The sequence below is a fragment of the Electrophorus electricus genome, chromosome 3, assembly GCF_041902795.1.
Source record: "Electrophorus electricus isolate QZ-2024a chromosome 3, ASM4190279v1, whole genome shotgun sequence".
Classification (NCBI taxonomy): Eukaryota; Metazoa; Chordata; class Actinopteri; order Gymnotiformes; family Gymnotidae; genus Electrophorus; species Electrophorus electricus.
In genome coordinates, this window is record NC_137499.1 from 11,069,325 (window position 1) to 11,084,862 (window position 15,538).

Sequence of the window (15,538 nt, forward strand, 5' to 3'; positions counted from 1 at the left end):
TGGCTGTGTGTGCAGGTGCTTGTGACAGTTTATGTTAATGGGAAGTTATATATGACTATTCAGGGTTACCAGATATTTGATGGTAGGACATCAAATAAAGTATTTACCTTGCATGAGACAATAGGGTCTGTTTTTTCAGTGAATGGTTGTCTTTGTCATCAGGATCGAGAACCATATGCACAGTCTGAAAAGGCCAGGACCAGAGGGCAGGGTTATGGTCCCTTTTTTACTCGTGTGTAAATAGAAACACTGCTGATTATCTTTGAGGCGAGACAGACTCCTTACACTGTCCTTACACTCCTTACACTGTCTTTACACTGCGCTTATTTTCTGCATTCTGCACTACATTGTTTTCATATGATTGATTAGTACTTTCAGTAGACGCTAAAGATTATTCCCTGAGAAACAATTTAATAGCTCAGTGAAACCATCACAACAACAGAAAATTCACACTCACCTGTGCTTTGGCAGGTCTGCTATCACCCAGGAGACACTACTGCCATGTTTGTGGTTTGGGTGGGTGTCAGGTGTGTTCTCTGGGTATCAGGAGGTCCAACACCACAAACCCATCCAGCCGACAGCGACAGAGAGTTTCTGATTAAATGACGGGTGAATGTATTTTTACAGAAGCGCACAAACATGAATGCGACTACTGGGATCCATTCATTCGGAGCTCGTGCTGGTGTGGCCTCCAGCCTACAGTGCAATGCTGCCTTCTGCTGGTGATTCGCAGAATTCCCCTAGGAAACAGTACGGGCAAGACACAAATAAGGAAGAGATATGGAGCATCTTATTTTATTGCATGAACATGTTTAATTATGTTGTGTCACCCCGACCAGCCAATATGTAAATCAAGTGAAGACTGAACATCTGTTTTCAGTTCTCGGAGAGAGAAAGACTAACTTCTGTAAACAGGTTTGATGCTGCATGTCCTGGTCGTAGTTTGCCAAAGAGGGAAGATGTGAGTGATGTAAAGTGACCCAAACAGAACATTCTAGTCTTCTTCACCAGGACCAGAGGGCCAAACTATAGTTTACTTTCCTGTGGCCAAAACAGTCTCGTATATATCCAATGCAATTGCCAGATTCATTTTACAAAAGTATTATTGCAATATATTTTAATCTTTTTCATTCCTACAAAAAAAGCCAGATATGACGAGCTACTAAGAGCCCTGCTGGTTGGTCCACAAAACAGGGTCCACGTTCCTGAGCTGTGATTGGACAGACAGCCCTGCCAGCCCCTACAGAGCATTCTCTACACTGGGTATCACTAAACCATCACTGGACATGTACCTCCCCTGCAAACACACACAAATGCATGAATCCCCCCCCATTAAGAAGCCCCTTTTTTTAGGGATTCTCACATCTGTGTATTTTGCATATATGATAGTCATACAAGTGTGTAACAGAGTTCAGTCAAAAAGAACTGGTGCTGTTACTTGGCCTGTTTCCTGTGATGGAGGTCATTCATAATGAAGGCATTTTACAAATACTTTGATGCAGCTAATGATTGAATGCAGTGACATAATTATTGCACCTAATGTAATTTGAACATAGTTTGTAGCCTAATTTTTAGTGCAGTGTTTGCACATTAATAATGCATTATGTAATAGCACACTTGTGCATCTTATATGAGAACACAGGTATTAGGGCCACCTAATATATGCTCGTGCGCACACACACTCTCACACACACACACACACACAGCCACCAGTTTGGCTTAAGATAAAAGTACTTTGAAGTGGATATAACTCAACACAAATCAGACCCAGTCCAACATCATGTGCTCTGCTGTCTTTTACCCCCAGACAGGAGCAGCTGTTTGTGACAGGAAACACAACATCCATGAAGCCGACAGTCCTCAGTGGAAATAGCATCTATGGAAAAAGCGCTGGAACAACTCCCAGTTACACTACAGACTCAACTCTCCTGGATGTGGATATCCCCCAGATAGTATCCAGTCTCCAGGATCAGAATAGGAGTCTTGACACCATTGAACATCTAACGGTAATAAAACACATCACAACCAAAAGTCCACAACTCCTGTAAATGTGCTTTAGGCTTAAGCGCACCAGATTTGACTGTAGATACACAGAATCTGTTCCTGATGAACACAGAGTAGGAAACGGTGTAGTTCACAGTCAGAGTCCAGCAAACTGCAGAACCATCCAGTGCTCACAGAAACACTCCATGGGAACTGCAGCTTCATGTCTTCTGTTCATGATGAACACAAATCATCATTATTCAGCAAATTTACACTCCACACCGAACTTCCATCACCAGGACACTGCAATGTAAACAGGAATGCTGCAGTCACACCCACTGCTATAATCCTTCCTTCAGATGTATTCTATTATGTAATTTCCATCAGACATGTTCTAGAATGATGTCATTTCCTTCAGACATGTTCTAGAATGAGGTGAGTAATTCCTTCAGACGTGTTCTATAATGGCGTTGGTAAGTTCCCATTGGTTAATGACAGGGTCTGTTTGATTTATTAACAATGGATTTGGTAAAGAGTTGTTAGATGTGTGCTGCAGGGTTGATCGTGAGGTGGACATGAAGGTGGGTGTGGCCATCACTGCTGGGACAGCAGCGCACTCCGATTGGCCTTCATCTTCTCCAGTCTCTTGGTGAGGTGGTTGTTGCTGGTCTCTAGTTCATCGATGCGGTCTAATGCCGACCTCAGCTGGATACAGAGAACATAAAACATAATGAACTCTACATGGAGCCGGAGATCAGACACACTTCTACAGCTGAGCCTGTGGGCCACACGCGATCAGACACTCACGTCTACAGCTCAGCCCGTGGGCCACACGCGATCAGACACTCATGTCTACAGCTCAGCCCGTGGGCCACACACGATCAGACAATCATGTCTACAGCTCAGCCCGTGGGCCACACATGATCAGACAATCATGTCTACAGCTCAGCCCGTGGGCCACACGCGATCAGACAATCACGTCTAGAGCTCAGCCCATGGGCCACACGCGATCAGACACTCACGTCTACAGCTTAGCCCGTGGGCCACACGCGATCAGACACTCACATCTACAACTCAGCCCATGGGCCACACGCGATCAGACACTCACGTCTACAGCTTAGCCCGTGGGCCACACGCGATCAGACAATCACGTCTAGAGCTCAGCCCATGGGCCACACGCGATCAGACACTCACGTCTACAGCTTAGCCCGTAGGCCACACGCGATCAGACATTCACCTCTCTCTGGAGTCGACGCTTCTCCACTTTCAGTTCATCCTCCACTTTCTCTGATGCTTCAGAGGCAGTTTTGTAGCGGGCCACCTGACCCTCCAGCCTCGCGATCTGTAAACCATCAGGCATTAAAAAAATGATTTAAAAAACCTGCGTTATCAAGAAATTAAAAGCCAGGGTCTGGCGATTTCTAATTGCTGATGTGATCAATCCTGTTAGTATTTTAAATGCACTCACAGTCTGCTCAAGAGCCGTGACTTCCTGCTCTGACTTCACCAGCTTAAATTTTAAGTCACTGATTTGCCTGTTAGCATCTCCTGCAGTGAGAATACAAACCAGGATTGGAGGAGAGGAATGTCCAAGGCATTAGTGAGGTCTGACCTCATGACACAGGTGCAGACAGAGCTGTAATGACTGAAAGAGTTCTTCAGTGACGTCTGGATATGATTCACTGACTGGCTGCATACAGTGGAAACACACGGTGGGTGTTTGAGAACAGGCCACAGTGTAGGAACATCATGTCTTACTCTGCAGGTCCAGGATCTGAGGTTCCAGACCATTCTGCAGGTCTTCTTCACCTGGGCTGACTGCCTCTTCTGATCTGGTCCTCTGCTTCTGTTCCACAGCTGTTTGGAGCTTCCTAACCTACACACGCACACACACACACACACACCCCAACACAAATAACCATTTAAACAAACCCACACACAAATAACCCCCTCACACATAACCACACAAACACATCCACCACACACAAATACACACAAACACTCCCACACAAAAACACCACACACGCCACATACACACACACACACACACACACACACACACACACACACACACACACACACACAAAGACAGACAGATCATCTAAGAACCAATCAACAGTGGACCAGCCCAGTGGACAAACAGCAGCAGATATGACTGATATGGTTGATATGGCTGTTATGGCACCTCCTACCTGTTCAAGCAAGCTCTCCTTCTCCTCTACCACCTTCCTCAACCGCATCTCTAAAAGACACCAAAATCAAAGTATTATCATAAGCTTTATAATAATAATATAATAATGAGCTTTAGAATGCCTAATAATGAGCTTTATAATGCATGATAATGAGCTTTAGAATGCCTAATAATGAGTTTTATAATGCATGATAATGAGCTTTAGAATGCCTAATAATGAGTTTTATAATGCATGATAATGAGCTTTATAATGCCTAATAATGAGTTTTATAATGCATGATAATGAGCTTTATAATGCCTAATAATGAGTTTTATAATGCATGATAATGAGCTTTATAATACACATTATGGCCTTCAACACCATATCAGACTTCAGGTAAGACGTGAGCTGAGGTTAGTGCAACACACTTACAGCTTGAACTCTGGGAGTAACACCAACAGTAAATGCCACAGATCAGTGTTTCAGCTTTGTTGACAGACGCTACTTCAAATACTCTCAAAACACCTTGTACATTCATTTTCCTTTAAATTCCTAAAAAATCCTAAATTGTCTTCTTGCTGTACTCTGACAGGATTTGTATGATTAAACAGATAAAGTTCAGAAAAACTGCTCTCATGTGGAATGTTAGTGATACTTTCAGAAGTTTTATAATTATACACTGAAGTACCAGCTTGTGTCTTTTGCCAGTGGATGAGACACATTTGGACACAATTCTACCAGAAATATTCTGTTTGGGCTAATTGTGTCCATACGTATTATCAAAAATGTCCATCCGCATTAGACCTATTATTATTATTATTATTATTATTATTATTATTATTATTATTGGTATTATTATAGTTGAATTATTATTGTTGTTGTTATTATTAGTATTATTATTGTTATTATTATTGTATTATTATTGTTGTTGTTATTGTTGTTATTATTAATGTTGTTGTTGGTATTATTTTTTATTATAGTTGAATTATTATTATTATTATAGTGGAATTATTATTATTACTATATTGTTATAGATTGATTATTATTATTATTATTATAACTATATTAATTTTCTTTATTGATGATGATGATGATTATTATTATTATTATTATAGTCTGCTGGTTATAGTCATTTTGTCACTTTGCATTTTTGTAAGTCCTGTGAAGTCACAGTTCAGTCCAGACTAACATCTTACTGGTGTCTGAAATCATGTGTAGGATCTCAGTTATCTGGTTCTATCCACACTGTTTACTATGCACGGAAATTCAAGGATTTGACTTTTTAATGTTCAAAGTACAGTTTTGTTTTTTTTAAATTGTGTCGTCATATTGTCCTTTGAGACTTAACCCATGCTATACATATAAACACATATCTATACATATCAATACATATCAATACCTATCAATAAATATCAATGAATGAGAAGCACTGTAAACATCACAAATCAGATCCATCTAATGCTTTTATAACAAATCAGCTTGCTTTCCCACAGATGCCGAAGGGTTTGGGTATCCTCTGTTCTCATAAATACTGATATTTTTATTCAGTCTATCATAGCAACATTTTACAAAATGTGAAAACAATCATTTTATTATGCAGCAGTAGTACAAATAAAACAACTGATTAGAATGATCTTCTGAAAAAAGATGAAATAAAATACAATAATTTAAAGCTATGACACAGCAGTCGTGTGTGTTGTCTGTCAAAATCTATGACACACAGCAGTCGTGTGTGTTGTCTGTTCTAATCTATGACACATAGCAGTCGTGTGTGTTGTCTGTCATAATCTATGACACACAGAAGTTGTGTGTGTTGTCTGTCCTAAACTACGACACACAGCAGTCGTGTGTGTTGTCTGTCCACGCTAAGACACACAGCAGTCGTGTGTGTTGTCTGTCCTAGGCTTCACCCTGGTGCTTTTCACTTTGTTCCCAGTAGTATCTGCTTCCTTCTGGGTCTCAGCACTGGGCTTGTCCTCCTGCTCTCTTGTGAACACCTCAAAGTCCAGAGCTCCAGCTTCTTGGCAGCTATCTAGAAATAAAGCGAATCCCTTCTCCTCCCGCACTGACATACTTAACGTCTCATGTGCAGGCTCAGTCACACACTGCTGGGTCAAAGGGTGTGTTTCTCTCAGGGTGCTGGTCCTCTCCACCTCAGGTACATTAGGGGCTTTTATGACCTCCTGACCTCTTCTGTTGAGCCTTGCCCTCTTCATTTCCTTAGCAGTACCTTCATCACAATGCTTTTTCTGAGGAATAGATGCAGACTCCGGCAGGTAAGATTCAACAGGCTGGGAATTGTTTTGCTGTGCTCCAAGTGCCTCCTTTATATTTTCATTCAAATGTGTGGTCTTTTTTGTTTGGTTATCTGGGGCTTTGATAGCCTCTAAAGCTCCTCCCTCCTTCTGTACGAGATGTTCTAAAGCTCCTCCCTCCTCCTGTAGGAGATGTTCTAAAGCTCCTCCCTCCTCCTGTACGAGATGTTCTAAAGCTCCTCCCTCCTCCTGGAGGAGATGTTCTAAAGCTCCTCCCTCCTCCTGTAGGAGATGTTCTAAAGCTCCTCCCTGCTCCTGTAGGAGATGTTCTAAAGCTCCTCCCTCCTCCTGTAGGAGATGTTCTAAAGCTCCTCCCTCCTCCTGTAGGAGATGTTCTAAAGCTAAGGCCAGGTCCACCTTTCCTCTTTTCCACTCATTTCCACTCCGTGACTCGTTGCTCAATGCATCGCCTTGATTTTGTCTATCACTCACACCTCCTTGAACAGTTTCTGTTCGGCTATGCTTTGTACAGTCCATATGGATGTCATCTACAACTTGCATGAGGTAAACTGAGACCAGCTGCTTGGTATTCTGCTCCTCGTGGTTCTCTAACCTTCCACTGCATGCTTCTGGCCCACAATCAGCTCTTAGTAACTGTTCCACTTTTGTCCCATCAGATATTTCAGAAGGTTGGATGGCTTGTATCTGCACCACAGCATCGTTGTTTGATTGGTGAAATTCTACTAATGCCTGTGCAACAAAGCCTGCTGCCTTGGCTGATCTCACTGTGCCTGTGTCTGCGTCTTCAGCAGCAGACCTCTGATCTTCTTCCTGAAATACAGACTCCAAGCTTGGACTCGAGCTCCTCCCTGTTGTGCTGTCAAGTCCAGGATCTTGATCTTCTGCTGGTCTCTCTGGAACATCATTGGGAAGACATTTAAATGCCACGAAGAAGTTTTTTAGACTAATTGTTGCAGAGAAGGAATGGAAACAATCACCAGGAAGGAGGAATAAAGTTTCATCATGAAGGAGCTACAGTCTGAACGCTGCAGAAACCGGAAGGCATTTGTAGAAGACTGCAGGTTTGGAAAATTAAAAAAGCTGAAAGAGACACTGATTTAATGAATAATTCACTTCCAGTGGATAGAGAGTGTACATGAATAATCCTCTAATAGGATCTGAACGCTTTAGATGAAAGAATCAATTGATTGAAATCACCACTTGGTTTGCAGCACTCCAAACTGTTAGAAATTAATATTCACTAATCGGCATATTAAGAGTAGGCACAACCATTCTTATGATTTCAATGTGTTATAAAATCATTTAACAGGTAAAACCAACCCGGTCTTAATCTTACCCAACATGCTGTCACCAGTGATGATAGATGTTTGCAGGTTGTGAGGCAAGCTAGAGGCTGAATCTACATCCTCTGGTGGCTCAACTAAACCGCCTCCTGACTCCCCATTGGTTGACACTTCAGGTCCAAGAACTATTCCATGTTTCTGTTAAAGGGTAAAAGTGTAAGTGTGTACTTCAGTTAATTATACAGCCAGAGGTGATGAATGAAAAACATCCGATGGCTGTTCCCTTTATCCTGAATCGCTCTACCTTCAGAGCATCCCTTAGCCGGAAAACCTCATCCCTCAAAGCATTCCGCTCGTCTCGGATAATATCCGAATATTCCTTCTGCCTCTCTAAGGCCTACACAAGACCGTCGGCAGCAGGAAGAGAAACAGGAAGAAGGAAAAGGAAAGCTAAAGACAAAATACAGAATGTAAAGTCTGCTTATACACACAGGCCATGTTATATAAGAAATTCAAAATTACAACACAAAGACCACTGGTTACATAACCAGAAACAGTTCAGCTAGTCCAGGTGAGTGTTCCTCTGAAGCTCAGTGAGAGTACCCTGATCTTTTTCTCCTTCCATTCCAAAGTCTCCTGCAGGTCTGAAATCTCCCTAACACAGCTTTCGCCTTTCACACGCCTCAGCTGGGCGTCCTGAGAAGAGTCGCCAGATATGGAGGCAGAGAAAGAGACAGACAAGAGAAAAAAGTTCAGCACAGCACACAGAGCTGGAAGGGCGCCAGCCGAGTCAGAGCAGAGTCAGAGTAGAGTCAGTTCAGAGTTAGGTGGCATTAAGAAGGACCGTAGGTTCCTCCACAGGTGTGGCTGACCCCAAGAGTCAAAGTTCAAACGTTAGGTGGAACTGGATGGCAGTACAGGCCCATTCAAGCTCCAGGAAGACAAACAAAAGCCTTTATTTCTTTAAGCAGAGGAAGATTTTAAAATGCCCAGAATCAGTGCCCGGCATCTAAAACCAAACGATGTAGAGACCTCCAGCTCAGCGGGTCAGACAGTGGCTGGTCATGGCTTGGTAACAGGAAACACTTACCTTCAGTAACTCCTCAGTCTGCTGTAACGTGTTCTTCATCTCGCTGAACTGGAACTGCAGGACTGTATGAGCGTGATGCTCTCTTTCATACTCCTAACACAGACATGGGGTGGAACAGCTTCAAACATGAGGGCTAAAGTTCTCACAGTGTCTTAACTCTGGCCGTTAGCCTCGGTCAAAGGAACACCACCATTTAATACTCAGTGAGGAAAATTAATGTGTAGTGGCTTTTATTTATTTATTTTGGTCAAGCAGTATATGCAAAATCAATGGATGAATCTTACCAGGAACTCCACACTAAATATTGATTTACACCAGTTTACACTTGGCTTTCTCTACCCACACTCACCTGCTAACAGGCAAGCCCCTCATGGGTATGTTGAAAGCAGCAGACACACCCCAAAACACCTGCTCACAGAGCCACGCCCACCCTGGAACACCTGGTCTAGACCCCTCTGTGCTTCTCACAGAGCCACGCCCACCCTGGAACACCTGGTCTAGACCCCTCTGTGTTTCTCACAGAGCCACGCCCACCCTGGAACGCCTGGTCTAGACCCCTCTGTGTTTCTCACAGAGCCACGCCCACCCTGGAACACCTGGTCTAGACCCCTCTGCGCTTCTCACAGAGCCACGCCCACCCTGGAACACCTGGTCTAGACCCCTCTGCGCTTCTCACAGAGCCACGCCCACCCTGGAACACCTGGTCTAGACCCCTCTGCGTTTCTCACAGAGCCACGCCCACCCTGGAACACCTGGTCTAGACCCCTCTGCGTTTCTCACAGAGCCACGCCCACCCTGGAACACATGGTCTAGACCCCTCTGCGCTTCTCACAGAGCCACGCCCACCCTGGAACACATGGTCTAGACCCCTCTGCGCTTCTCACAGAGCCACGCCCACTCTGGAACACATGGTCTAGACCCCTCTGCGTTTCTCACAGAGCCACGCCCACCCTGGAACACCTGGTCTAGACCCCTCTGCGTTTCTCACAGAGCCACGCCCACCCTGGAACACCTGGTCTAGACCCCTCTGTGTTTCTCACAGAGCCACGCCCACCCTGGAACACCTGGTCTAGACCCCTCTGCGCTTCTCACAGAGCCACGCCCACCCTGGAACACATGGTCTAGACTCCTCTGCGCTTCTCACAGAGCCACGCCCACCCTGGAACACATGGTCTAGACCCCTCTGCGCTTCTCACAGAGCCACGCCCACCCTGGAACACATGGTCTAGACCCCTCTGTGTTTCTCACAGAGCCACGCCCACCCTGGAACACCTGGTCTAGACCCCTCTGCGCTTCTCTCAGAGCCACGCCCACCCTGGAACACATGGTCTAGACCCCTCTGCGCTTCTCACAGAGCCACGCCCACCCTGGAACACCTGGTCTAGACCCCTCTGTGTTTCTCACAGAGCCACGCCCACCATGGAACACCTGGACTAGACCCCTCTGCGCTTCTCACAGAGCCACGCCCACCCTGGAACACCTGGTCTAGACCCCTCTGCGCTTCTCACAGAGCCACGCCCACCCTGGAACACATGGTCTAGACCCCTCTGCGCTTCTCACAGAGCCACGCCCACCCTGGAACACATGGTCTAGACCCCTCTGCGCTTCTCACAGAGCCACGCCCACCCTGGAACACCTGGTCTAGACCCCTCTGTGTTTCTCACAGAGCCACGCCCACCATGGAACACCTGGACTAGACCCCTCTGCGCTTCTCACAGAGCCACGCCCACCCTGGAACACCTGGTCTAGACCCCTCTGCTCTTCTCACAGAGCCACGCCCACCCTGGAACACATGGTCTAGACCCCTCTGCGCTTCTCACAGAGCCACGCCCACCTCCCAACACCCTGGGTTTCTTCTTCTCACTCACCTTGGTCTTCTCCTCACACTCCCTCTGTGTCTCGTACAGCTGCTCCTCCAGCTCCAGTAGTGTCTCCCGCAGCGTGTCCACCTGATACATCAGCGTGGACTTCTCATTGTCCAGCTGGGCGTTGGACACCATAGCTCTCCGATACTTCTCCTCGGCCTCTGTCAGTGAATCCTGGAAGATCACCATGCAAAGGGGGTTTGCCTTAGTAATTTTTAAATGTTTGTGCACACACATGCACACACACATACACACACACGCACAAAAACACTTTTGGGAGCATGTGCATTAGCGAGGAAAAAAGGAACCCAAAGCATGACTCAGGAAAAAAAAAAACCTACAGACACATTCACAGACACATTCACAGACCTTCATCTCCCGTATGGAGGCTTCGGTGTCTGCTGAGATGGAGGTATCACAGCTGCCCCTCCGGGACAAGCCTCCACCCAGGGAAGCGAGGGTGGCAGCAGACAGGGTGGACGCCGTCCTGGACGCCTGACAATTTAAGAGACTGTCAGTCAGTCAGTGTAGACAGCTGTAGTAATTAAACATCTACCATAGACAATTGTAATTACAATGTAATTGAAATAGAATAGAATAGAATAGAATAGAATAGAATAGAATAGAACAACAAAATACAACAATAGAATAGAATAGAGCAATATAATACAATAGAATAGAACAACAGTATAGAACAATGAAATAGAACAGAACAATAGAATACAATAATAGAATAGAATAGAGTAGAATAGAACAATAGAATATAATAGAGCGCAATAGTATAGAACACAACATTAGAATACAACAATAGAATACAACAATAGAACAATAGAAAAGAACAATAGAATAGAATAATAGAATAATAGATTAGAACAAGATAATAGAATAATAGAACAAGAGAATAGAACAAGAGAATAGAATAGAACAATAAATTAGAATAATAGAATAGAATAGAATAGAATAATAGATTAGAATAATAGAACAATAGAATAGAATAGAACAATAGATTAGAATAATAGAATAGACTAGAATAATAAAATAGAACAGAATGAAATAGAATAGAACAATAGAAAATAACAGAACAGAATAGAATAATAGAATAGAACTCTAGAATGTAGAGTGTTTGCAAACATGATCTTTTTCACAGCCTCAAAGGAGCTTTTGAAGACAACTGACCTTTTCCAGGAAATCTGCCCTTTCCTCCACCTACAGGGAAAAGCGTAAGACCACAGGCTTTACCAGGGGCTCAAAGAAGCTTGTGTGCTATGCTGTGGCTACCCGACAAAATACATACACACTTCTGTTGTTTATGCACATCAGTCTCTGAGAAGTGCCAAGCTGAGTGTTCAGTGTCAGCTTCTCACACACCAGACCAGGGTTAAATGAAATCTGAGGGTTAACAAAAAAACCAGCAAAAAACACCCCCCAAAACCCCACTTACTCCAGTTTGGAAACTAGAGGGTACAATGTTGCTATGAGCAGATGTGTCCCCAGCAGCTAAGCCTTCTTTTATCCAGACCACATACACCAAGTCAGCTTTTTCAAGCAGCCAAAACCAGTGTACTGGTGTGGAGAGTTTTGTCAAAAACATGTCTAAGGAGAGGCAGAGGACAGAAGGGTGCTCACCACGGGACTGGCACGAGCCGAACTGGCCCGGGATGAAGTCCTGGAACTGGAGCCCAGAAACCCGCTGTAGTCTGACGGCTAGACAGCCCACAGGAAGAGGGACAGAGAAGAGGTTGTTATCGTAGAGAAAGCAGAGAGTATGAGAACACACAGAGAACAAGGACTAGTCATTTAAAATGTAGGAAACATACCAAACAGGAGCAAACAAATGTTTGCTAAAGGAAAACTCAGATGTAAATATTAACTATCACCAGTACACATATTAACTATCACCAGTTGACACTCACACACAAACACACACACACACACACACACACACACACAAAATATCTATAAACCTATACTATATACAAACATATCCCAGAGCTAACTGAAAAGGTTTGTAATAAATTTACATGAAGGATTGTGAGAACCTGTTTCAGCTGTGCATGCGGTAATATCTCTCCTTAAACCCAATTCCATAATAATATCATAATAATAATCATGCAGATTTTGAGGAGTGAATCATAACACACCTCGATGCAGGCATTTCACATGAACTATACAAGTACAAGTTAAAGTTGTCATGCTGAACTGAGACAGAACAGTGGGCTATTGCGTCGAAGAGAGAGTGGTATACTTAGGACAAGCACAGAAAGCAAGAACAGGAAAAGAAAGAGAGTGAGCGAGAGAGAGAGAGAGAGAGAGAGAGAGAGAATGTGTGGTAAAAAGATAAAAAGATAAACTGAGAGACTGACCCGGCCGTTTTGGAGTCTGGATGAGGGCAGACAGCTGGAGCTGCTACAGAGGTCAGAGTAGTTTCCCTAAGCCAAACAGAAAAGGACAAGATAAGACAATGTGAAAACAGGAGATATGAAAGCAGTGTGTGTGTGTGTGTGTGTGTGTGTGTGGGGGGGGGGGGGTCAGTGATCGCTGGACCAAACCATCCCTGTGTGACATGAGGGAAAGGACGTGTGTCATCGTTGTGTGACGTGAGAGATTGTTTTTATTATCAAATTGTGATTTGGCAAGTATATGATACATTTTTTAATCTCTCTGCTAATGAACAAAATGCACGCAGCATGTCGACCTTTGACATCAGACATCAGAATTCACTTTAGCTGAAAGCTAACGCTAACGCCACAGAGCTCCATGCTAGTCTGTTACGCCACACTCTGTGTTACCTGATTCAGATTTTACGAGTAACTTGGTACTTTTCATATCCAAACGGTGGCTTTTATTCATCAACATATACGTCCCAGAAAAATAAAATACCTCCGTAAACGGCAGCAATGTTGCAAGTTAGCATTCCTTGTGAAGTCACAGATCACAGGTCAGGTTTTCACTCATGAGGTCACAGGTCACCGGTCAGGTTTTCAGTGATGAGGGGCAGATAGAACAGACATACTAACCCTTAAACTGCCGCGGCTTCCCACAGACAGACGCTCTTCTTCATCTGATATCTGGAAGAGTGAGACAAAAAGACACCCGTGATTAGCTGTTAGAACACAAAACGTCACAGGTCTGACATCTGTGGAGCTCCAACTCAGAGGGGTCCCCACACCTCCAGTTATGGAGGACCAGAGTCCAGCACAGAGCAGTGATCTCACTGCTTAGCCATTCATGTTAGTCCTGGACCCTGGGCCTCCACCCCACAGCGTGCTGGACCCAGAACCTCCACACCACAGCGTGCTGGACCCCGAACCTCCACACCACGTTGTGCTGGGTGCCGTTACAGAGAGGTCGCTAAAAGAGACCTTCAGGGGAGCATAAAGGTTACGAGGGCAATAGAAAGGGAAAGAGGGGGAAGTAGATTAAACCAAAACAAATAGTGAACCTCAAAAAACGACTGGGAGGCCATGCAAAACAAAGACAGACAGAGATATGACAGCAGAAAACAGAAACAGGGTGGAGAGAGAGGGTACAGACCGAGGTGTGTCTCCGTGAGTGGTGGGAGTAGCGCTCGCTGTCCTCCTGCAGCCAGTAGTGGGAGAGAAGGGAAGAGACAGCAGGAGGTTACTGGTCAGAGGTCAAAGTGCGTTGGAGCCAAACACAGGAGCATGACAGCACACAGACCAGACAGCACTGTAACAGACATGCTTGGGCTGTGGGCTACAGGCTGTGAGTCTACAGTGGCTAAAAGCTGTGGGTCCCGCGTCAAGTCACGTGCGCGCGCCGTAATCCTGACCATCCTCACGCGGTCAGCAGGTCGCCCCCTGTAACCCCACGGAGGCCAGGGGATTAGTGGTGACCCGGGGGGGGGGGGGGGGGGTCAGCTCTACACACATGCGGGGGGGTTCACGGCAAGGGGAAGAGCCGAGAGAGCGCTGCGATTAGCAGGAACATACCGCAGTGCTGCGCAGTGGTCCGACAGACGGCAGGGGGACCGAGCTTTCCTGAGGGGACGTTTCTGCTAACGCGTTCTCTACAGATTCTGATCATAATGTAGCATAACACTGCATGCAGCGTGTGTGGTGTTACAAGTCATACCATCCACTGCTCGATACGGCCCCATTTGGTGTCCAGCCCATAATATTTCTGGGGGGCGCAGAGGAAGAGAGGAGCAATAGAGAAACATGAAGAATAAAAGGAAGAAATTGAAAGACAGGAAGAAAAGAGTGAAATAGCAAGGGAGGAAAAGACAGCACACACACGATACACAAGCACACACTCAGACTCAGAGCTCACTGGCTTCTGAGAGGGAAACCAAGTCGTGTATGTTTTGTTTTTTGTTTTTTTAATTAAGCATTCAAAAACAATCTGGCTCTTTTAACCCAAACCCAAACCCTAACTCTAACCCTAACCCAAACCCGAAGGCAACCCTAACCCTAACTCTAACCCTAACCCAAACTCTAAACCTAAACTTAACCCTAACCTGAACCCAACCTTTAACCCTAACCCAAACCCTAACCCTAAGCCTAACCCAAACCCAAACCCAATCTTTAACCTTAACCCTAACCCTAAACCAAACCCAAACTCTAAACCTAAACTTAACCCTAATCTTAACCCTAACCTGAACCCAACCCTTAACCCTAACTCTAACTCTAACCCTAACCCAAACCCAACCCTTAACCCTAACTCTAACCCTAACCCTAACCCTAACCCAAACTCTAAACCTAAACTTAACCCTAATCTTAACCCTAACCTGAACCTAACTCTTAACCATAACTCTAACTCTAACCCTAACCCAAACCCAACCCTTAACCCTAACTCTAACCCTAACCCAAACCCAACCCTTAACCCTAACCCTAAACCTAAACATAAC

At 44.9% G+C, this 15,538-nt stretch overlaps 1 protein-coding gene across 6 annotated transcripts in view; it reads right to left on the minus strand.

Moving 5' to 3' along the window:
* Nucleotides 1–779: 779 nt before the first annotated feature.
* lrrfip1b (leucine rich repeat (in FLII) interacting protein 1b) overlaps nucleotides 780–15,538 on the minus strand; it is a 31,871-nt gene continuing 17,112 nt past the window's right edge. For 2 of the 6 annotated variants that reach the window (XM_027004637.3, XM_027004636.3), the window contains 13 exons: nucleotides 14,764–14,811; nucleotides 14,203–14,247; nucleotides 13,686–13,736; nucleotides 13,032–13,097; nucleotides 12,295–12,372; nucleotides 11,845–11,874; nucleotides 11,038–11,163; nucleotides 10,672–10,842; nucleotides 8,804–8,896; nucleotides 8,317–8,409; nucleotides 8,018–8,110; nucleotides 7,767–7,911; nucleotides 5,420–7,323 (listed from right to left, as the gene is read on the minus strand). In XM_027004637.3, coding sequence (XP_026860438.2) covers nucleotides 6,020–7,323; nucleotides 7,767–7,911; nucleotides 8,018–8,110; nucleotides 8,317–8,409; nucleotides 8,804–8,896; nucleotides 10,672–10,842; nucleotides 11,038–11,163; nucleotides 11,845–11,874; nucleotides 12,295–12,372; nucleotides 13,032–13,097; nucleotides 13,686–13,736; nucleotides 14,203–14,247; nucleotides 14,764–14,811 — 2,343 coding nt within the window. In that variant the 3' untranslated portion in view covers nucleotides 5,420–6,019. Of the gene's footprint in view, nucleotides 2,689–3,220; nucleotides 3,326–3,451; nucleotides 3,532–3,741; nucleotides 3,860–4,175; nucleotides 4,226–5,419; nucleotides 7,324–7,766; nucleotides 7,912–8,017; nucleotides 8,111–8,316; nucleotides 8,410–8,803; nucleotides 8,897–10,671; nucleotides 10,843–11,037; nucleotides 11,164–11,844; nucleotides 11,875–12,294; nucleotides 12,373–13,031; nucleotides 13,098–13,685; nucleotides 13,737–14,202; nucleotides 14,248–14,763; nucleotides 14,812–15,538 lie in introns of those variants that run through there. The other 4 variants (XM_027004642.3, XM_027004638.3, XM_027004640.3 and 1 more) reach the window with 4 other exon arrangements.